The 23,596-nt window shown below is 35.5% G+C and overlaps 1 protein-coding gene and 1 long non-coding RNA gene across 3 annotated transcripts in view; one reads left to right on the top strand and one right to left on the bottom strand.

Annotated features, from left to right (window-relative positions):
• Positions 1-100: 100 nt before the first annotated feature.
• On the bottom strand, positions 101-591 carry LOC123315532. The gene is made up of 2 exons (XR_006537964.1): positions 447-591; positions 101-377 (listed from the first exon to the last, which is right to left on the bottom strand). It is a non-coding gene; the product is annotated as an uncharacterized LOC123315532 (long non-coding RNA).
• A 1,467-nt stretch (positions 592-2,058) lies between these two features.
• LOC123315486 (gamma-aminobutyric acid receptor subunit beta-like) overlaps positions 2,059-23,596 on the top strand; it is a 44,729-nt gene continuing 23,191 nt past the window's right edge. For both annotated transcript variants that reach the window (XM_044901190.1, XM_044901189.1), the window contains exons 1-2: positions 2,059-2,316; positions 3,021-3,118. In XM_044901190.1, coding sequence (XP_044757125.1) covers positions 2,249-2,316; positions 3,021-3,118 — 166 coding nt within the window. In that variant the 5' untranslated portion in view covers positions 2,059-2,248. The remainder of the gene's footprint in view (positions 2,317-3,020; positions 3,119-23,596) is intronic.

Genomic DNA, 23,596 nt, shown 5'->3' with positions numbered 1-23,596 from the left:
AATGTTATTTACTAAGCTTTCTCTATCTTCATTCTCTTTTCTTTGTTTCAGATATGTTTTCAATTTCGAGATGTACAAGGGAACAAAAAATTTATCACAATGAAAGAGCCGGCCTGATAATTTAAATAGCTCATTATGTGAATAAATTCAATATAACTAAGCTTTTATAGGGACAGATTTTTGCTGAGGTTTTTATCGTGGTTGTTTTGTATCATACATATATGTGGATGTTACTTGATTTCCATTTCCTCTGCTTATACTGAGATTTTATATGGGAAACAGGTTTTACGATCAACAATTCTATTTGTTGATCGTTTGATATATTTCATCCTCAATATGTATTTGCATTAGGCTGACTGATATATAAATGTGCTCCTCTGGAAAATACTGTTTATAGAAATTTTATGAAAAATAAATAAATTGCTGAAATTCTAACTTTGTCCTACCTTGATGTTATTTTTTATGAAATGTAAATTTACAGCTTCTATCATGAATTCCAAATCTGTTTTCAATATTAATGGTAGAAGCTGTAAATTTACAATGAAGGTGAAAACAACTAAAAGTATGTATGTATGTACGCCTGTGAATTCAAAATTCCCGCCATTTAATATTTACTTCCACAACCAAATATGGCGGCATATAAATGACATTTGGTGTTGCCACAAATTACTTAGGAGTTTTCACTTCTTGTATATTAGTGTTCTGTGCGTACGAGTATATTCACACCATAGATTAATAAAACATGATTCACACGCGGTAGCGCGTAGTAGTTTCAACAATAATTGGTCAGTTTGAAAATACTTTCAAATAGTGGTCCAGGGGACCCGCCATATTTGGGCAGTTTTTTCAGTAAAATTCATTAATTTCTTGAAGAAACAGCTCTCACAGCTCTGCTCTATACAGAATCGTAAACAGTAGAAAATTATCATTTGAATGAGGTATTCAAATGTGGACAATAGGAGAAAAAAAAATAAAAATCCACAATTTCATCATGTGGAAATTTAAAAGTTGATTCACCCATATAAAGGTTTTCGGTGCTTGAGATCGTGGTTTTTGTCGAAATTCATTAATTGATGATGGCTGTTCCAAGGTATCGCCCGATTTTCATGATTTTGGTCCGATTTTAGACGAAATTGGTAGTCAGGGACCGAAGAATATGTGTTTTATTTTGTCAAAATTTATAAATACAGACCCAAAGACGGCAAAGAGTTAGGCGATTGGGTTTAGATTCAATTCAAAATTGTTATGAAGGGGTTTTGGGGTGGGAGATTTAATTCGTCTGTCAAAATACGTAGAAGCAAAATTGCATCATAAATGACCATCAGAATGATTGATGCTAAACGCAGTTTAAAGATTTAGAAGCCAGGAGGTCATATTTTGTGAGATATAATCTGAGATTCAAAATTGTTTTGAGTCTACCCTTTGGAAACTAATTGTGGGAAAGTTGTGTCCCAAAATTGAGGGATAAACTGACACCTGATTTAATGACTTGAAGAAGACGCCTGCCTGAGGAAATGAAGAGTAATCAGCAACCATTAAAATCAGAAAAGGGTGAAAAAGCCGTCCTATGAGAGCTAAAATCTTCTCGAATCCTATTTGATTTTAGCAATTTCCATTATCTACAACACATTCTTTGGAAAGAATGTTTGGCAATGTTTCCACATTTTTTTGGGATCGAAAGGAGAAAGTATCAGTAGAAAGTATTATATTTCTATATCTGAAAGTATAAACTGAAATTAGCTGGTATATTCCGTTTAGAAATGATTTTCTGAGATTGTTTCCTATTCATTATCGGCTGATTTAGTGAGAGGCGCTTAATTATAAGAAATTTTGAATTTCGCAGGTGCATTTTCCGGATGAACGGAGTTCCTCGCGCACAATGCACATGTTGAATAAAAAATCGCAGTAACTATTCCACAACTCCCATTCTGAATCTTTCGTACGCATTCGGAAGATGCTCAATTTGGCCGAAACCAGTGCGCCACCTACAACCAACCCCGTTCAAACATAATCACGGTTTCTGAAAGCGCGCGTGGGACAAAGAGCCTCACACCGCCGTTTGTAAGGCCTGTCGAAGATTTAATTTGTCAATTTCCCCAACATGCGCGCAGTAGCCCCTTACTTGGCTGGGTTCAGACACCACTCCTAGTGTAGAGTCAGATGTGAAACCAAAACATTACTTTTTCGCGAGTGGCAGTTGCCGGATGAAATGACGGACATTAGTATACACGTGTAGGAAGCCCTGACGATGGGGCTCAGCCGAATGGGGCCCCCATTCGTGCTGCTAGCCTTGGCTTTGCCATGGATGGTGGCTGGGTGAGTTTACCGCCAAAATTTGTCTTCATAGCTGCACCAACAATATCTTAGTCCTTCACTTTCGCAACTTCGAATTTTCCCACTTGAATGAGCTTCTTCTGGGAGGCCTAGAACAGATTCAAACCACCCAAACCCATCGTTGTCAATCTAGTAACTGCTAAAGTTTTGATAACTCTTTGAACCAAACTGTTGAAGTAAACATTTTTCCTTCTAATCCAAATTCATCTCTTGGGGTTCTATGCCTGCCATACCAGCTTATCGCCAACATCCCATGTTGCACCTTCCTAAGAGTTAACAAGTACCAAACTGTTGCATTCTTGTACATGGAGTAACTCATGAGCTGAATCTAGCACGGAAAAATTTGAGAATTATTTGGAGTAGCATTTTGCTTCACTCTTGCTGTTAGTTCATAGAGAGATATTGCTTGTTTGTTATTCAAACTGCGTTGAGCATCGCCTTGCTGCATATTCCGCATCATTTATTAAATAATTAACTCTCCGATACGCACTCGTTAGATTTGTGCTTGTTGATCCTTAAAATACGTTGTACACGTTCATTAAGTTGTAACTTTTTAGATAAATATCCTCTTTGATTCCTTTCAATCGAGGATTATCATAAAAAAATTTTTTAATGTGGTTTGTTTTTAATTTTTTTCTTTGTTTTTTATCTTTATCTTCGGGATGTTGATGGTTATTGTTTTGCAGGTCGCAAGGAGGGAGTTATCTAGGAGACGTCAACATATCTGCCATCCTAGATTCATTCGGTGTTAGTTACGACAAAAGAGTAAGGCCCAACTATGGAGGTGAGTGTTGTGGACTTGAGTGACGACAGACTCGACACACCTGTGGGGCGTTTGCGGGCGGTGGAGGGAACAACAAAGTTTTTGCATTATAAGTTGATATATTTATCATCTAGCAGTCGTGTCGGGATAAGGGTGGGGTCAGATCGATACGGGATGAGTATCCTAGCGACGCGCAGCTTTTCTCCAGACCGCCATTTTGCATGTATATATAGACATAAGCCATTCAGCTCCCGACAGCCAGAAGAGGCACATCGATGCTGATGATCCTTTCTTCTTCCGTCATGCGACTATCCGCGAATTTGATGCTGGCTGATTCAGAATGCAACCAGAAAAATGTGATCCATACAATTGTGTATTCTCACACAGCAGTCATTTTCCTTCAAAAACAACAAGGCTGTTATTGTAAAGCCAAAACTTTTTGTCTAATTGTTGATAACTATGGCGGCACTAAATTTATTCTATGAAAAAATTAAAGGTGAAACTTCAAACTAATAGTCGATTGTTCCAATAACTACTGTTGGCTAATTTCAGTTACCTATACAGGGGCTCTTTCACCCTTACAAATATTTAAACAGTAGATTCTTGATGTCAAAAGAAGCACAGTTTTCTCTGACCATTGATGACTCTGATAAGAAGATATAGCCATTTTAAGTTTTCATAATGAGTGTGCCACCCTTGTAAAAACAAAATTACCCTCAGAATAACTAGCTAAATCTGTGGATCTTTCAATCAGAATTTTATGCAGCCAAAGTAGCCAATTATTCAAATTTTTGAACATAAAATTACTCGAAATACGTTCAAATATTCATTAGATAGCGTCCAACTTAGTTTCAAAAGTATTTTTATGGTACGTAATGGTCATAATGAGAAAACTGGAAGACGTGGGTGATATCTCGTGTTTGAAAAAGATTCATCAAATAAATGAAAAACTATATTCCGGAATTCATTTCATTCGATAAATCCGTTTGTAAATAGAAATAACATTTTTTATGGTTTTTCAACAGCCTGTATCTTTTGAACCGAGTCGATTCGAAAAAAAAATGGTACAGAAAAAAACTGTTTCTTTTGACCTCAAGAGTCTACTCTTACTGTACGAGTCAAAGACTCACCCTGTTTATGTAGTTTTAATCGCTTCAGATTCCTTTTATCTAGAAGAAGTGATTCATAACTTTTAGACGGATTGAGCAAAAATGTTGGAGGTGACATGGGGTCATATAAAAATGGGATATTAGTCATATTTCGTGGATAAAATTGAAGGAGCAGAAGATATTTCGTTATTTTGAGCAAAAGAAAAGGTCATCGGCCTAATGTTTGTGAAGATTATGCTTTTTGTACGCAGAGCTGTAAAAAATACTTACATCGTCTAATCTAAATCACGAATTACAAATATTAGAATCTTGAATAGTGCGAATGTTGAAATATATTCGATGACAAATTGGCGAATACGCCGGTGTACAAAATATTTGGAAATGCTATTCTAGAATGGAATTTCAGTATTTTCCAAAGTCCTTCTTCAATAAACTTCCACATTAGGTTTAGGATGGGGTGTTCATTACATTATAGAATAATAGTTGGGGAAGAAAATAAGATAATAGCGAATGCTGAAAACTAGCCAGCTAAACATCAACTTCAATTGGAAAAATTGTCGGAACATAGTCACGAAGGTGAGGGAAAATCACTTTAACTTTTGAAATTCGTTGGGATAATAAGTTTCTACGACCCTTTATAGCCATATCTCACGTTATAACCACCTATGACCTACTTCTCACTGAGGGGTGCAAAATTCAGACGCTATATTGCTGTAATGAAAATTTCCCCCTTATTCATTTTAAAAACGTTATTTTTAGCGTTGCGAATGATTCGCGAATGTGAAAACGAAGGTATAAATTATCTTAGAACAGCAAGTGATCATAATGGCAAATGATCATGAAAATAAAGTTATAGGCTTTATTGGTTATCACAGATTGTTTTCTCGGATGAATCATCAAGCATTTGCCAGCCATCTTCAGGAAGTATCCATTTCATATTGGACTGGAAAATGTTAAAACATTTGGTTTTTTTCGTATTGAAATTAATAGATATAAGATGATAAAAGCGAAGAGCCTAACATTTGTTTTTCCCATATATCCTAGAATGAGCTGGCTGGTAAGTGCATCAGAATGTATCGAATGTGTAGATATAGCCAAAGCGAGTTTTCCTACTTATCAAACATTGAATCGTACATGAAAGGTTCATCAATTATGTAGTACATTTTTATCAGGGCATGTAGAACCTTGCATGAATAATCATGACGCATTTTATTGATTTCCAAATTCCCTGTATTCAGTACAATTTGGTTAGCTATATTAAGTTGATTCCAATCAAATATTTTTTATAATCGGCAGTTTTCTTTCTTTTCAAACAATAATACAGCAATGTTTCGTGGTTTTCAAACTTCGCTCTGAATATTTATCGAAATTCAAACTATTAACTTCGAATCCGATTTCTACTCGAGTAATATAAGAAATTTCGAGTATCTTGCCGAAGGGATATATTATATTGCCATGACATCAAATATAAACTCTGTTGAACTTATCTAACAGCTCCACTAGGCTTATTCCTACTGATAAAATAATCATTTTGTCGCTACATATAAGTCAGAAAACCGCAAAGTACTCGTAATCGGCTAAGGACTTGAATAAGGTGTTAATCTAGAAGTTCACTTCATTCCTGTTCGTTATTAATATGTAATTCATTAGATTCTGCACATCTTGTGCCATTAAGCTTAGTGGAACTGCCTTCTAGAGCGTCAAACTTAAAATAAATGATATCAGTTGAAAAATACTGTATTTCATTATTTTAGGGCCCCTATCAGAATAGAGACCACATCTTTAGACCAAATTATATAAATAAATCTACCTAGCATTTGTGGAGAAGAAAATATTTTTCCAATTTCATAACTCAGGTACCTCATAATGAGAACAAAATTGCCATATCCTTGACAAGATGATAGAAAAACAACTCAAGTGTGATGCTTGAAATGCAAAACACTTTGTTGTTGTTTTATGTTTGCGAAATTCATTTGAAATATTTTACTGGCGTGTGCAAAAGTTCCAGTTGGAAGATTTCTAAAATACTACTTAGTTCAACTTATTCATATTTCGTGTTGAAGTCATTACCATTTTTTCCGTCTCCATCTGGAAATGACACAGCCAGACGATTGATCATTGAAGAGGAGGATTTGATGAAAAGACATTATTCTTGCCCTCCACCTACGGTTCCCTGAGCTCATTTGGGAGTTTCCACGGCCAACTTTTGTTATTTCTTTATCTAGAAACAGGAACGCCTGTCGGAAAAGGGTTCATAAATAACTTTACGGTTCGCCTTTTCCTCCACTATTGTCAATTAATGAAACCCTGTGTCACTAACGTAAAATAATATGAAAGTCCTAAAACAGCACCATTTCTGGTTGCGAGTTTTTAATTAAGTTTATCAGTTTTCAATTCATTTAACTTCATAGCAACATAATTTTAATTCAGAATTTTTTCTGATGAGTGCTGTCAACACACTCTGTGTGTTGACTGTCAAGACTTTACAGGTCTTGATCCCGTTAAATTTCGAAAGTTTTTGGCATTATTAGCTTTTCATAGTAAAATCGCGATCAATATATCTATGAAAAGGTTGTTTACTGGTTTATAACAGCTATTCATTAACACATCATTAAGGTATGGAAATAGGGCAGTAAAATGTAACCCTCCAATTCATGCGTGGAGTTTAGAACAGCCATATTTTGTTTCTGTTTTCTTGATGTAAAGTCTACCCTTTCTTCTGACCTACCGATTCTCCGAATTGCTCAAGTGGTAGGAATACATATGAAGATCACGATGAGTTTCTTGTGCAATATTTTCAACGAATTCTATTTTTGTATATCTTAAAGAAACAAATTCTTCATTGAGGTGTTTCGTTTATTTTATTTTCAAATATTATTGATTGCTTTCATTTAAATTTTGTGAACTGCGAACTTTGAACAAGAAACTAGTAGAAGTGAGAACGTAAAACCTCCTTGATGGTATCCCAGATACTGAAGTTCAACAGAACTATAGAATTAGAGGGCGAGTTGAAGGCTACGTATTGGTTAGAATAGCTCTGATTGGGGACACAACAGACCTTAAGGTGGCAGTGCAATGAATCCTCCTTAAATCTACAATTTATAAATTTAACTCATTTTTGTGAACCTGGTATATACAGCAGTGATAATACTAGATCAGCTCCTAAAGCTTGGCAATAGCTGAAATTTGTTATCGACGAGTGTCTTGAATGATATCTTTGTTATTGTGAGAATCGTATAATTGGCATTTTGACAAAAAACCGCGATGTTTATCTATCTATAAATTTAATTATTCAAGAATAGTTTTTGTTTTGTTATTCCTATTGGGTGAACCGTTTCTGAAGACTAATGTTGAGCATTCAATCGACTGCATTGAGCGACCTTCAATGACGTCAGTACTAATGATAAATCAATAAAGAGAAAAAACGATATTCAGAGAATGCGACAAAGTGTCAAGGGTAATGATATCTTCAGAGGTTGGCATTTATATTGAATAAATGTATTTTTCATGAATCGTACCTTTCAGTGGCTGAAGATATACTTCATTTGAATAATTATATTCCGCTGTATCCAAAATGGGTATCAATCATTGCCTAAGGACTCAATTCATTCAAGAATACATCACGTTATTCCATTGTTAGTATTAGATGGTAGATTCAATGGATTGTTGATGATGAAAAACACTCATGGAATAAATAGAAAGTATGTCAAGCTAAATATTTCATATTCGAAAATTATCGTCAATTATGGAAATCTGAATTTAATGGGCGTAATGCCATTTGAATAATTTATTTAATTTTTTTTATGGGCATGGAACGAGTGAATTGATTGTATCGATATTATTTCATGAAGAAAAACCTTGAAGAATCTGATGGCGAAATCCAAAGGAGAAAACGTCACTATCCATTTGAAATTTCTTGAGATATCAGAAAGAGCTCATGTTCAGTATTTTCTGATCAGCACTCAGCTATGTTATTTTAATACATGAATAAGAGAAAAGTGTACTGCCTTCAGGATAAGAAAGAAACCACTGGGAAATACACTGATCAACAATTGATAGGGATCAGGTGTAAAATCTCTGCAACATATGTCAACATGCGGAAAATCTGGGATATTTCAAGTTGTTTTTATATGTTCTTTTTTACTTTATCGACCTCTCACTCTCTTTTTTTGAATAATTTCGATTTGTATTGACAATAAGGAAAGAAATGGACACAATAGCCATGCATCAGTATGGCCTTTTGCTGCCTTCTAATTGACTATAATGTCTTTCCTCACTGTAATCCCCTGGTAAATGGAGCTCATGCTGTTGAGAGGATGGACTGGCCCGTTGAATTTCCAGACATGAATTGCTGCGAGCATGTCTGGGGTTAGATGTCTTTAGTCTTTATATATAGGTCCCCCCAAGAAAAACCGATTAAAAATCGAATTTTTAATGTTTTGCTGGATATTTGTACCAATTTGTCACAAAATACTAAATCTCGTCGAAAGTTTGTCTTGAAGAGCTCGTGGGCGACAAAACAAGTACCAACATAACCGAGACTTCCTATGTTCTCTTTATTTGATTGTTTTCCTCTGTTATTCCAACCTATATTTTCTTATATTTTCAATTGAAAATTATTTTCTGTGAAACTCTACATTCTTTTCTGGAAAAAAACAAGAATATCAAATTAACAAACACTGGTATCTTATCAAAATAAACATCTTGAAGAGACTTTTCCTGAAATGAATTGATGGGTGGTCAGTAATCTCTCTCAAATGTAGAATTGTACATTCTACGATAACCGAACCATTCACCATTTTGCAATACCCATAAATTCAAGTGTTGATATTTGGTTCTTGAATTTGAAAAATTCTATGTTACGCTAACCTCTGCTAAAACTGTATCTCATACACATGCTATATTTATTGTTTGGTGTTCAAGATTGTAATGCTCTATATCAAAAGAATATATATATATATATATATATCATTTATACTAGAGGCTATCGAAAATCTCGTCTAATTTTTGAATATTATTATCTGCCGATCATAAAGAGGTTAGTAAATTCCAATAAATAGCTTTCCAATAAATAAGTCTAACCTAAGACAGTCTAAATTATTATTTATGAAAGAGGCAATAAGACAATGAATTGTGACATGCAATTTCTTGTTTTGACTTTCCCTGAATGGAAAGCATCGATTAGGTAGTCAAAATTTACTTCATCAACTAATATCTTATACAGGGTGGGCTTTTTAAAACGAAACAGACTAGATAACGGGGGAATAAATTTATTTCGAAAAAATGCTCGGACACGTCGATTTTGTTTCGAGGGGGACAACTTTTAAAGACAAATTCACAACTATATCGCTTCAACCTTTAGTGTTAGAACACCAACCCCTAAATTTTGAATAGGAAAGACAGAGTGAGTGATACCTCATTTAAAAGGCCTTTTTATCCTGAATTCAGCGTATTAATTTTTTTCTCATTTAATGCATTCGTTTTCGATGTATTCAATTTTGAATTTCGTACAGAACCAGTCATTCCGCTAACCATGCTATGTGAAATCATCAATTATTTGACTAATTCATTCTGTGGTTACGATGGTAACCGTCAATTGTCAACATTAGTCAACGAAATAATTATTATTGGTAATTACTTTCTTCAACAATTAAGGTGAAAATGGTTTATTATTTTTCAGAAAGAATTGAAATTATTTCTTTACTTTTCTACAATTAAGGTGGTTGTCTCGTCTGTTTCGTTTTAAAAAGCCCAGCCTGTATTAATATAGTATGTATCACTTGAAGATGAAAGCATGCCGTTGGAGTGTAAGAAATGCTGCGTCCATAAACCCTAAAACTTAAGCGTCCTATAACGCACTGAATCGATTAATGATTAATTCATAAATAATTCTGTAATTACTGGGGGACAGCTTAGAGCATTTGACATCCCTATTTAGATGTGCAAGGTGTCTATCACTTTCTATTGAACTGAGAAGCAAATTATTCCTGGTTTTTATACAGAATTGATGATTTTTTTATCTTCAAGAGAACGGTTAATGATGTTTCATCACACTCTTTCTTTGTTCAATTATGAATTACTGCACTTACATTTTACCTATGGAACTCGAAAAAATGATGGATATCATAGAATGATCTCTATGAACAATGATGATAATTTTTCAGAAATAGGTTTGTTATTTGAATCATTTATGAATAATTATATTTCAGTAGCGATAAAGAGTGGAATTAGAATATATAAAAATCCGTTTGTTTTGAGTTTCTCTTGCTGCCCAAGATATCAGAGGTGGGAATCTAATTTGAGAAGAAAATACTTGTAGGAGTTGTTAAGGGATTCACAGTTTCTGCGAAATTAAATTTCAGACAACTCAAACAACCTTATGTCCCGTGCAGAAGATAAACAAGATCCGAACAAGTGACAATGTTTAATGAAATTCTGTTCGAAGCCGGAGTTTCCTAAAATTTTCCAAACCTATTTTTGGACATGAGCTCCGATATTTCTTCTATAGAAACCTCGGATATCTATCCATCGAACGAAGCCCGTGATTTATGGCAAATCTATTCCGATATGAATTTAATTCGGAATTCCTCCTTCCATTAATGACCTGGCAGAACGCATTATACCTAGCCTTGATTGTCAGTTCGCATGAAATGTGATCAACATTTCCATCATGAAATCCATGAATGGCTAATGCAAGCGTATCTTGAATTCGTAGGTGAATATCGAGGCAGACATTGGCGAACATGCAGAAAGGGAGATGTGTTCCGTAGTATTCGGTTCCAAATTGATGCGAAATTTGAGAATGTAGACACATATATCACTGGAATTTACCCGGTGTATTGCTCTCTTGTTCCTTGGATCGACAGCTTCGTCATTTTACGTAAATGTCAGTAATTTTCTAATTCGGTCGAAAATGGTCGTAAACCATAGGGTTCATCACCTTTTGATGAAGAGTTTATGTCCGGCCGTCCATAACAACCCTAACTTCCGATGGGGGACTTGAAATTTTCAGGGCAGTTTCGGAGTTAATTGTTTTTTTTTTAAATAATTTTACGTAATGATAGATACTGATTTGATGTCAAAAAACATTTGTGATAATAGGAAAATTGGGTATTTTGGCTGATCGTAACTCTGTTTAAAAGATCCACAGATGTGTAGCGTCATAGATTCAGCTATTTATTCTGAAAGTAATTTTGTTTTTCCAGGGGTGGCACAGCTCATTATGAAAACTTGAAATGGCTATATCTTTTTATCAGGGTCTAAGCGGAAAAATTTATTTGTTTTGACCTCAAGAATTTAGTGTTAAAATATTTGTACGGGTCAAAAACTCACTTTGTATAATATGAAGAAAAAACTATTAGAAACCAGATATTTTCCTTACTTTTTCAACATCTCTTGTTACGCAATGTATCGCAACTTTCAAATTTCTCTAGTGCATTAATTTTCATGCTGCTGAGTATTAATTTTCCATTGTTTGAAATTGTTGAAAGTGAATGAAAACTGTAAAAAAAAATATTCTGCTATCTAAGCAGTGTTGAGCATGGTTGATTGCCTTGGTCATGAATTTCAACAAGAACACAAAAGTTCCTGATTTCATGTCAGTTCTTCTCTCTCTTTTTCTCTATTGGTATCTATTCGGTTGAAAATATTCAATTAGTAATTTCTAAATGACTTATATTTTTGCACAATATGTCCTTCATCTGAGATGATTAGTAAAAATTCAGTTTTTAGCCAAAGAATTCTTTTTCTGTATGCTGTGAAGTAATCACACGAAGTGAAACTTAAAATTTTTTCAGTAATCATGGAGTGATGTTTATTTTACCGAAACAAGAAGAAGGAATAATCTACTTACTGTTTTTCACAGTGAGATAAAAGTATGCTCTTTATTTGCATATCCTCCTCCCCATGTAGACAAAGAGAAAGTAAGTTGGTTCAAGAAAATCTAAGACCTTGCAAGCCAAAAATAAAAAACATCTGATCATCCTTCAATTCCAACTTGGCGCTAAAACTTACTTCATAATGACTAGCTATTCAATTTGAAAACATTCGTTTCATCTGCATTACGTTAACCCACCTATACTTGTCGTTTTTACTATGGAAGTGACTGATTTAACCTATAATAATCGCGTATTATTTTTAGATGGCGTGTTCTTAATTATGGCAAACGTCGACTTTTGAAACTTTGCGAAATGGTTGAATAATGGAAGATTTAGAACTATCCAAACTTCGTGTAAATCGATTTGAGACTTGTCGTCGTTAAATAACCTAACTAGAACGACGTATCGAACGATAAGTTTCAAGGTGAAACCGTGCATTTCATGCATACAAACTCCTTTCCTGCAGTTCACCTAGAAAGGAATAGAATGATAACCTTGCTGTATCGATTATAGATTTATAAATAAATATTTAGATACATACTGTTACTCATCAAAGATTCCTTCGTCTATTCATCGCCATCATTTAACTTTACCAGTTAATCACAATGTATAATATAAAATTCTTTCACTCTTATTAATCATGTAACATAATATACTGGGTGTCTGAGTTTGGCAAACGTGCGGCAAAAATTCGTAAGAAAGTGGTATTCCTATACTATTCCAAGAATATTTTGTTGTTTGGTGGTTTTTGAACAACTGCTTCATTTCAAATATATAGGGTGACCAATATTTGATAGAGTTACAACATTTTATCATGAAGAAGTACATGAAGTTGCTGAAATGAAGTCATGAAATGAAAATTCCCTATTCATAACATCGCTAAGTGTATTTTTGAAAAATATATGTTGAAACCACGAGTATTTGAAATACCTACTAACTACAATATAACTCATTTGAAATGCCAATTGCAAATATATTGTCAATAAGTATAAATTACGTAATATGTATTTATATTTCCATAATATATGTAACTTATGAGTGATTAAAATACTGCTCGATCGGAAGAGAAGGCCAATCTTGAAATAATATCTCAGACGATTCACCATCGCATTCGCCATTTTGCACCCATATTTCTGGGAGTTGTACGATGAAAGATCCTTCAGAAACAATTAATTCGTTGATACTCCACATCGGTCTAAAAATGACAGTTCATGTATCCATTCATTATTTCTCTCGAAAGATCAGTCTCATCTGTATGAAAGCCTTCATTGGAATCCTCGAATGAAGACGCAGTAGTGATTAAATATTTCAGCTCAGGTTGGCTTTGCATCAAGCGAAGAGTTCTCAAGTAGATACGTATTACGAGAAAAACATCATTTCACATCAACATATACGGCGTAGGTACTAAAAATAAAAATCTCATTCCCTTGATGGGAACAAACTGAGGACTCTCCCTCACGTTTTTTCATTCAATTAAAAGTTGATACACTGAAAAAGAAGAGCTTAATGTACACGTTAATTTTCTCACTAATGAAGACAGCCGCATTGCGCTGATTCAACAGCGGCTTGGTTGGGATTCAGCGAGTTCTGTATTTACTTGCATAATAAATTCTCGACGGGAACGGGAACACTAATCCAAGACCGACATGCCACTATCTCTTGGTCGACTAATAGACTTGACTTTTCATTCGCAATACTAAGAATGCGGTTTCGTGAATTTATGAATTGGTGCTCTTTCAAAAATTCCATGAATGCCTTCTTTCATCAGTTTAGATGTTGAGTAATGAGGAAAATGTTGTAGGTACATTATTTATATTGCTTGAACAGGTCAATTAATCTACATAATGACTGCGTGTCATTGAACAGTGTAACATAAAAAAATCCACTCGTGATTCATCAAGGTCCAATTATCTATGAACAAATATATCTTATTCCAATTATAGGGGAGACCGGGGATGGTTGACTATAGGGATAGGTTGACTAACTCTCAAAAACTACCCAGGCATGGGGTAGGTTGACTAGTTTTTCCAATTATACAAGAACTGGCCTGCACTCTATACCATAATGAATAACGTGCTTTCTCTCGCTTTTTTCCAAAGCTTAATAGTCAATCTATTAACTGAACCCGTTTTTAAATTAATATACTCTAAAGAAATTAAAATAGAAGCCTTTTAGCTAAAAGTTGGTCAACTATCCCCGGTCTCCACTACTCTTAGTGAGAGTAAATAAGCACGTTAGAATGCAAAACTGATCTTTAAATTTATTTTCCGCCGACCTCTTAATAATAGCACTGTTTACCGTACACGAAATTAGCTGTTAACGAACCCTTTTATTGGTTAATTTCCTATTATTGCATTATATAGGGTACTCTAACGATTTGTCAAAATCAGCTGACCCTTCATTGCCGTGGGGCACACAAACCTTTTTATTATCAGTGTAAAGAGGCATTTCTTAGAAAGTTATAGTCTAATCACTCTAATCTAACGTAGGGAAGAACATTTTTTCCAAAAACATGCACAAAACACAATACTCGATCAAAAGAGCATGCGAATCAATGGAGGGAAAAGCTTGTGTGCCCCACGACAGCGAATGCTCAGCTGATTTTTACAAATCGTTAGAGTTCCCTATTATCATGAGTAATCGAACATAAAAGTATTCAGCAGATTCCCAAAGAATTATTTGTATGTCGCATTGATTTTCGTAGTACCTAGCGGGTGAATTGTGAAGGGATTAATTGTGGAGGTTGTAGAAAAATTATGATGGTTGGAGAGTAATCAATATATCTATGTACTACAACTCCAGCTTCCACCAGCTCCACACATTCTTCAACAGATATTATAGGGAACGATATCAATGTGATTCACTCAAAATGTCACAACTCGAATATGCCCTCTATGAACTTCTCGAATTGTTCGATCGGCCGCATAAATATCAGCATTCCGATATGAACATAGAAAATTTATTTGGTGTCAAGTTTGACTAGCTTCGCTTCGCTCGCACGTTAAAATATCTCAATCATTAATCGCTTTCATTAGTAACCTAGTTGATTAAATAACTATTTATCTACGACCGTTGCAAAAATTATTATAACCTAAACATTTTCTTTAGCAGTATGACAATCATAAACCACTTGTAATCTATGAGCCATCATTCACTGGTCCTTCTTGATTTATTGATCATTTCAATACAGCAACAATCCAGAATGCTAACTTGACAGTTTATCTGGAAAATGATACCGCAGAAGCTAAGAATTAGGCTAAGACATACAATATCGATTTAAGAAATTCCATAGCCTACTTGACGACGAATTTTATGAATATTTCTGGAATTAGATATTTGAAAAAAATGTTACTTCGTCTCGTTTGGTAAACGCCATCAGAGTGAATATTAGTCATAAACATCATGATGTGCTCGTTAATATACTATTTTGCATAACATGTATTTTGCTAAATTAAGTGGCACCTCTAATTGAGGATAGGACTGGATTCTGGATATCACTCAGTCCACATGTCAAATATCAACCCAAATGTACTGGATATAATAAATTGTCGTCAACGTCTCGAAGCATGCCACATTCCCATGTGCAATCTCGATGAACACCTAACCTAAATAGATCAAAGCATCCGATTGCTCTCCGGTAGTTCGCTGAAGTCCCTCATGGATGGCAATACAGGGTGTGTTCAAAAGAGAGGCTAGAACTGGTCAAAATGAAATCATAGAGAACTTTCAAAACGACAAACTGACTTCTACCATCTGTCAAAAAGAAGCCTCACCTTTGGAAACACCCTGTATTTATGTACGATTTTCGAGATGGCAAAGATATTTTGAAATTATTCGAGATTAACTGAAATATAACTCCAGTTCCGGGCGATTTAAGGGACAATTTATCCCTAATTGAAAATAAAAGGAGGAATTCAGTTCGGACAGGAAAATGAACGTCGATAATGTTAATTTATACTGCCGCGAATTGGTTTCGACTGCGAATCACCCTCTCAAAATATTCTCCTCCGGAATAACGAAGTTAACATCTTTCGTGTTCCATACCAGTAAACTCGAACGAACGCTTTAAGTTTCTGTTTTATTACATCAATCTGGATATCGTGAATATTCTCAGGACAACGGAACAGTCATTTTGACAAAAAAACGAATTCACGCAATGCAGCCCACGTTATTAGCTACCTGAAATAAGGCCAAGGTCTTCGCGAATATTTTTAATAAGGCAATAACCCACCATTTTCAATGGAAGAAATATTTTTCGATTCTGAGACTGAGAGCTAAACATGGTGAACCATTAGATCATCCTTTGATGTAAGATTTCCTTTTGGGTGAATTGAATCGAAGAATTCACTAATTGACTTATAGCCTTGAGTATTAACCGAACTTCAATACTCAAGTCTACGTATGAACAGACATGCCTTAGTTTCCTAAGGGATGAGAAATCTACACTCCAACTGATCTGTACATCTATATAGGCCTTTTTTTCTCTATATTGTGTGTTCACACACACACAAAAACATAGATCCACTTCGAAATGGATGAGAACATCGGAAGATTGCGTCCATGAGTTCATGCGTTCATGAGTTCATGAAAATTTTCCTTAAAACACCACAAATCTTATCCGTTCCTTGATATAAACAAACAATTGAAACATTGTCTTACACTCAGACCATTTTCGCAGATTCATATTTAGTTAGACCGAATGATTGGTAGGTTTAAATGTTCCGAATTCTAGCAGACCTTCAACCATGCTAGAAAAGTTCATGTATATAGAAAAAAGTATGCGCAATTCATTATTCATATCATCCTAAGTCTTCATATGTGTATCTGTCCTAAATAAGTTAATCATCCACCATGTAGGTACCTAAAAATGGGATCTAATGAATCCTCCATCTCTCTATTTACTTCGATAATTGCTATCGAAAGATCCAGACAACTTGATAAGTAATCCGCTCAGACTGTCGATTTGTCGGAGGGAGAAATCGCATCTTCGATCTTCTCTCTTTCAATTAAGGCTCGAACAACTTAATTGCTACATCAATTGCCTGATGCAGTGATTCCCAAACATTTCAGACCTTCGGCACATCGAAGGGTTCAACATGTTCTCGCAGAACTTCGCTCATTCTGCATAGTAGTTACGTCGAATTGGCCTCAAACTTCAATTGAAAATAGAGTATGTTTCAGGAAGTGTGCCAGGTTCGATGAAAATAGGTTTTTTTTGTAGTGGAGCATTTTAATGGTCAATGGGTTTTGAAGTGAGTTATATTGTATGGAACATCACACATCTATTTCTTCAAAGACTTTGAAAGAAATTGTAAAAATAAATTTGCGGAGAACATGGTGCTATTCCTCTGGATAAATCCACGTAAATCCTTCCTTTGACTCGTTGAAAGTCAATCAATAGATCAGCATAACACTGGCTCGCTTGTTCACCGCACCTAGATACAGTATTTCCTCAGGTAAAACAGCTAAATCTGCGTTTAGATATCTTTAATCGAAGTCTTTCCAATTCACAGCAATCATAAAGACCATCTAAATACAACTGCGATTCCACGATATCTTGATTTCTACCAAAATATTAGAAGAACTTCTGATCCTTAGAGAATGGACTGAGCAATAATACCCGCATAAAAGTGTCTGCTCTGTAGAAAGAGAGGAATCTATGATGCGGCCAATACTTGTCTCTTTTCTATGGACATAGACCTGAGTGTGGACCAATCAAAATCCTAGAAAAAGACAACAACTGGCCATAGGTTCGGTAATCTCTCTCTCACATTTTTCTGCCATTTTTACTGTAGAGCCGAATAGAGAATGCTCTGTCCATTCTCTATGTATATGGATGAGACTTATCTATGCTTCGCACATAGGTACACTTGTACTTCGTCACACAGGTGACACTTGTGCTTGATTTTCTTTTCACAGCGATTGGAAAAATGAAATTGAGAAATGTCAAAAGTTCTTTTTCTTAGTCAATTTTTGGGTATTTCGGGGTCGTTTTTTCGTAATAAAGTATAGGTGGTTTGTGACCAGCGAAAGGACTTCGTGCAATCTCCTAAGCTCTCAACGTTTTGAACCTTTTACTGTCACAAATCACCTTATTAGTATACAGGCTGTATTTGAAGGTGAGACTTTTTTTCCACAGAAGGAAAAAATGAATCATTTCACCAAAAATCACCTATACAAAACTTTCAAAATGACAAAGTTGAAAAAAAAATTGAAAATGAGTACTGACATAGATCCTAATACGACCCTAGACCGTTTGTTGGCTGAATTATCGCAAAGCAGTGGGGAAAAAACTTATCTCCTGATTCGACCATGTGGTTTCGTAAGGATATTGTCTCATTCGGTATTTTCTTGGTGATGAAAATGGAAACTTAGGATTGCCGAATTGTTCTCATTTTTTTTAGTAACTTACACTATTTCATGAAATGGCTCATTTTGATACCAACTGACAGAAGAGACTTAGGACACAAGTGTAAAAAATAGAATAATACTTCAAAATCTCACCAATAACATTCGTCTAAATTATTCACGAATTTTTTCACAGTGGGCATCACAATCTTCTTGTTCGAACATTCCAACAATCGTCGTAAAAATGGGATGAAATGTGGAAACATCATAGCACTTTTTCAACATAACTAACATAATCACTTTCAAGAAACTGCCTCGATTTTCTTCATTTTTTTCACTCTAAATTGCACGATACAACAATTATTATTCTCTCAAGGGACCTGATGCATCTAATCCGATGAACTTGGTACTGAACCATTCATTTTCCAACCATATTATGTTTTGTTTCGTTTTTGCGATGTCCCGTACTTGAAATTCGCACTTCTAGGGGTTGTATCTCAGCCATCTTGGATATTTTATATAGACAATTTTAGGTTGAACGATTTATTTTGATGAGTTCTACCTTCTGTCGAAAAAAGCCTCATCTTTGAAAACACGCTGTATAGAGTAATATATAGACTAGCTGAGCTTTTTCCTCCCTATTCTCTTGTCCCGTACATAGATATGTACGTTTACGTTTCCTCTGCAAATACTGAGAACTCACCATTGGAAAAAACAAAGGAAAGATTGCTTTAATGATAATTTCATAGCGGAATGTGGAAAAAATGTCGAATATTTGTTTGTGTCGTTTCAATTATCATATGAGCAGCGTTTTATCGTGCCACATCAAGATGACCCCTTATTCCAAGTAGGTTGAAATATTCAAATACGTCACAAAATATGGATCGACTTGGCCTAACATTCACCTCCATCGGCGTGCCGCCAGTTGGCCCCCACCTGGCAACTTGAGGTGAATATAACACAGTGCGGCCGACCTTGGGGGTTGCTGGTTCACAACCGCCACCCCGCATTGATTTACTGCAACCGGCATTTCATTCTGCACGAATCGAATGTGCTTTTCGATTTTTCACTTGCCCGAGTCATGTATACGCAGCCTGTAAATTAAGCCAAGGAGTGGAACTTGGTGTTTTCTATGCGGGAAACGGCCTCTCGTAGGTAACAATTTGCGCATAAATTGAAGGGAGAACGTTCACAACCTTCTGAACGATCGCCGGCCCTAATCGAGGACCGGGGAGTGTTCTGAATTCAAAAGTTCAACAGATGAACTACATCGAATGACGCTCCCGTGCTTTGCTGAATCCGAATGCCATTTCCGGGTTCATTAACTAGAAGATGATAAAGCTGCGATCTTCTAACTGCTTCCATCTACGTTTGCCAAAATATTTATTCCCTTTCTCAAATGGCGGTTTTAGTTGGGTGAATACAACTAGCCATGAAAGGTTGCAACATATAAAACCATTTTCTATGGTTATAGTTTGTATGATCTATTCGCCATATGACATAATCATTCATGCATTCATTGCTGAATCTCGTTACCGAGAATAAATCTACAAAAAAGACTATCGGTACGATCAAACTTAGAATTTCTTAGGGCTACTTGTGACTTTGTGCCCTCCTGTGACTGAAGAGACCCAACTGTGACCTACAGATCCTTCCACACTCTGGGCATGGATAGTCACCAACCACATCTGGCCGCCGCTGTATTCTTCTCGAGTCTCCATTATAACTGTGAACCAAAGACCTCCACTGTGATCTTACTAACGCTAGTTTTTCCCAGTTATGATTGGCATTAACTGATTTTAGAGATTGATGCAGTAAATCCTTGAACCGCTTATACTGGCCTTCAGGATTCCGAGGTCCCACTGTAAATTCGCCGTACAGAGCTATTTTGGGGAGTCTAGTCTTGCATCCTCAGAATGTGGCCGCTCCATCTGAGTAGGGCCGTGGTTATTTGAGTCTCAACTGTTATACAACTCGCGCGCTGCAAGACTTCTGCATTTGAAACTTTGTGGTACCATCTGATGTGCATTATTGGTCTCAGATGACGTTGTTGTGTTTGTTCAAGCTGTTTAATGTGTCGCCTGTAAGGAGTCCAGCTTTCGCTTCCGTAAAGAAGCGTTGGGAGGACTACTGCTTTGTAAACAGCTGTCTTGGTCTTCAGAATGAGGTCGTGATTTTGAAACACTCTGTCGCTTAGCTTTCAGAATGCCTGTAATGCTGAACTGATACGGTTGTGTATTTCTGTGCCCAGGTTAGACCTACTATTTATGAAGCTTCCCAAGTATTTGAACTGTTCTACCTGTTTCATCCTCCAGACTGATATCTGTTTGAAGGTTTTCTGGCGGGCCTACCAGGATTTTGGTTTTGTCGATATTGAGTCTAAGGCCTAAAGCCTCGTTAATATGTTTATAGGTGTCCAAAATTATCTTTAGATCCTCTGGGCTGCTAGAGAAAAGTGCGCAGTCGTCTGCATATTGAAGTTCCGTGATAAACTTTGTACGGGTTTTTGCTTTGAGGCGCTTCAGGTTAAACAGACATCCATCAAATCTGAACCTTATTCCAACACTTCTTGCGGGCATACTCATGTCAGCAATTGTCGAAAATATTGAAGAGTAAAGGCGCTAATACGCAGCCTTGTTTTATTCCAAAGTTGATTAAGAAATGGTCGGTTATACAGCTATTATGCTGTATTCTAGCGGTGTTTTTGATATGGAGGCTTTTACACACTGCTAAGAGTATATGACATAATATGGTCTGGGACACAACCTAGATCATACGTTATTCGGATCTCTGAAAAAAAACTTAAAGTTCACAGCGCTGTTCAGGACATGTTGTAAAATTTCAGTTCATTTTCAGTGTATCATTCATATAAATATGTCTTATATCTTCCTATATAATATAGCAATCTGCGATATCGTTAATTATATCACATGCATACGTCAATAAAGTTAACGAATAAAAGAATCCCCAAATTAGAACCCTGAGGTATTTGTAGATTCTATTAAAGCATGAAATCTTCCTGAAAATTGCCAACACCTTATAATTCAGAATACCGTACAAAAGAGCATTGTACCATTCCTATAACCATAAATTATGAGTCCAAGTTGGGCGATTTATCCAACATCCACCAAACTCAATGACAGGAAACGTATCAAGAACGAAAGAGGTGAAAAAGGCAAGTCATAAATTTTCCGAATGCTCTTTTCCACAGTCTAGTTGTGTGATACCTTGAACTGAATAATTCATGATGCATCTTCATATAGATATTTATGCGATTCTGCAGTGGAATATTGCATAGTGTTGGAATTCGTTTCACCAGGTGGTTATTTTTCTGAGAATGCCTCTCTTTGCCAAATACAAACATTCTCTAATGATTTGGTTTCAATTTTTTATTACATGGAAATTTGGAGCAACTCGTTTCGTCACATTTCGCGTCTTCAGACGTTTCAAACAACTCATGAATTTGAATACATACTCGCATTCTAAAAAACATTCTGAAGCAAACATCGTGACTATGTTTCATTATATTTTTCTTCTTATAATAATTAATAGTAATCAAAACAACTGTGTGATGGATTTCCATATTTCCAAGTCTGCAACATCAGAAAATAAAATGAAAACAAACTTTCGTAGTTGGATATTTGCCATACTATTCGAAAAATTCTTCCTTAAGTAAAGAAATATTACATTAACTAACAATTATCGAATACAAGACTTTCACAGAATTCACCAACACAGTCCAATGAATTATTTGTGGAAAACAATCTTTAAGAGGATATAACATTGTACGTGGTGTACTCTTCCCAGCTCCAATAATAACTTGTCAGTAATTAATATCTTGACTAAATTACTGACGCTTTCCAGGTGGAGCATCCTTGCAGATGAGAAAATAACCATATGTTGCTAACGTTCACTGAATTCAATACGAGACATTTCTATTGTTTGTCTTTCTGCATCCTTGAATTGAGTTCTGGGTCAATACTGGCGTCTTGTTTCCATATCTATATGGATTATACAGATGAGCCCCTTCTGTTGAAGGGCCTTATTGTGATATTGATATGCATTTATGTTTACCTGGAAGAGAATTTATGATGTTATTGTGTTTGGGAGGACGTTTCATCGAACAAGGGTTCTTCTTGTTCAAGGTCCTGAAGGGTAGTTCTTTTGGAACAATAACTCATACATTTAAATTTATACGAATAATTGAATTACGCAAAGAAAAATGATGAAAACCTTAATAATTTATGAATTCCATAGATTAGAATAGCAAGTATTCAGTTTTCTTGAACTTTTACTTTTTATAAAAAAACATTCTTTCTATACTCACTGAGCATAGAATAATTTATTTTTAGTTTTTAATTTCACCATTGCGGGAAGGTGATACTTTAGGAACTGAAATGAGTGAAGAAAAATGGGAATAAAGATCGTCAATAAACTATGGAATATAAAATTCAAGAAATTATATCATTCCGGGCTTTTTAGAGAAATAACAATATCGATCAGTGTTTTACCAAAACATTTATAAATATCCGTTACAAGGTTGAAAAGTCATGAATAATTCAACAAATCTCTTTCAAGATAGACTCATCCATGTCTATCCCATTTCACCTAGATACACTGTAAATTTTCAGCTGACGTAATTCTGTACATTCCCCCACCTCGCCATGCTCAATAAAAGTGACGCACCAACCGTGAAAACAATCTATGAATTAATCATAAGTTTGGGTGTATCATGTGTTTATAGCCAGATTTTATTCAAGAAACAACGATTCACCTGAAACCTCCCTCTTTCAGTTATTCAAACACCTGAAATCCACCACGTTTACAGTTTCCGTATGGCGGAAGGAACAGTAAACATGTGGCCATAAAGGAGGCATCAGACCAGCCGATATGTGCCATTTGCCTTTTTTATACCCGTCTTTTCGTTGAATGATGAATGCTTTCGGGTGAAATGTCAGCGTTGAAATAAAACAAGGAACTAGGGATGATTTTTCTGGAACTGAATTGAATGCGACAAAATTCATTCCAATGAGAAAATCTTAATGCTTGTATTGACACCTTTATTGTTTGTTTGGTATTGAAACTTCATCTGGTATAGGTGTCACTAGGTTGGTGTTGATTTTTTCAATTAGACCAAGGGAGAGATTTCGACACATTCTTTTTAA

The sequence above is a fragment of the Coccinella septempunctata genome, chromosome 6, assembly GCF_907165205.1.
Source record: "Coccinella septempunctata chromosome 6, icCocSept1.1, whole genome shotgun sequence".
In the NCBI taxonomy this organism is placed as follows: Eukaryota; Metazoa; Arthropoda; class Insecta; order Coleoptera; family Coccinellidae; genus Coccinella; species Coccinella septempunctata.
This window is presented reverse-complemented; position numbering and strand designations above follow the sequence as displayed.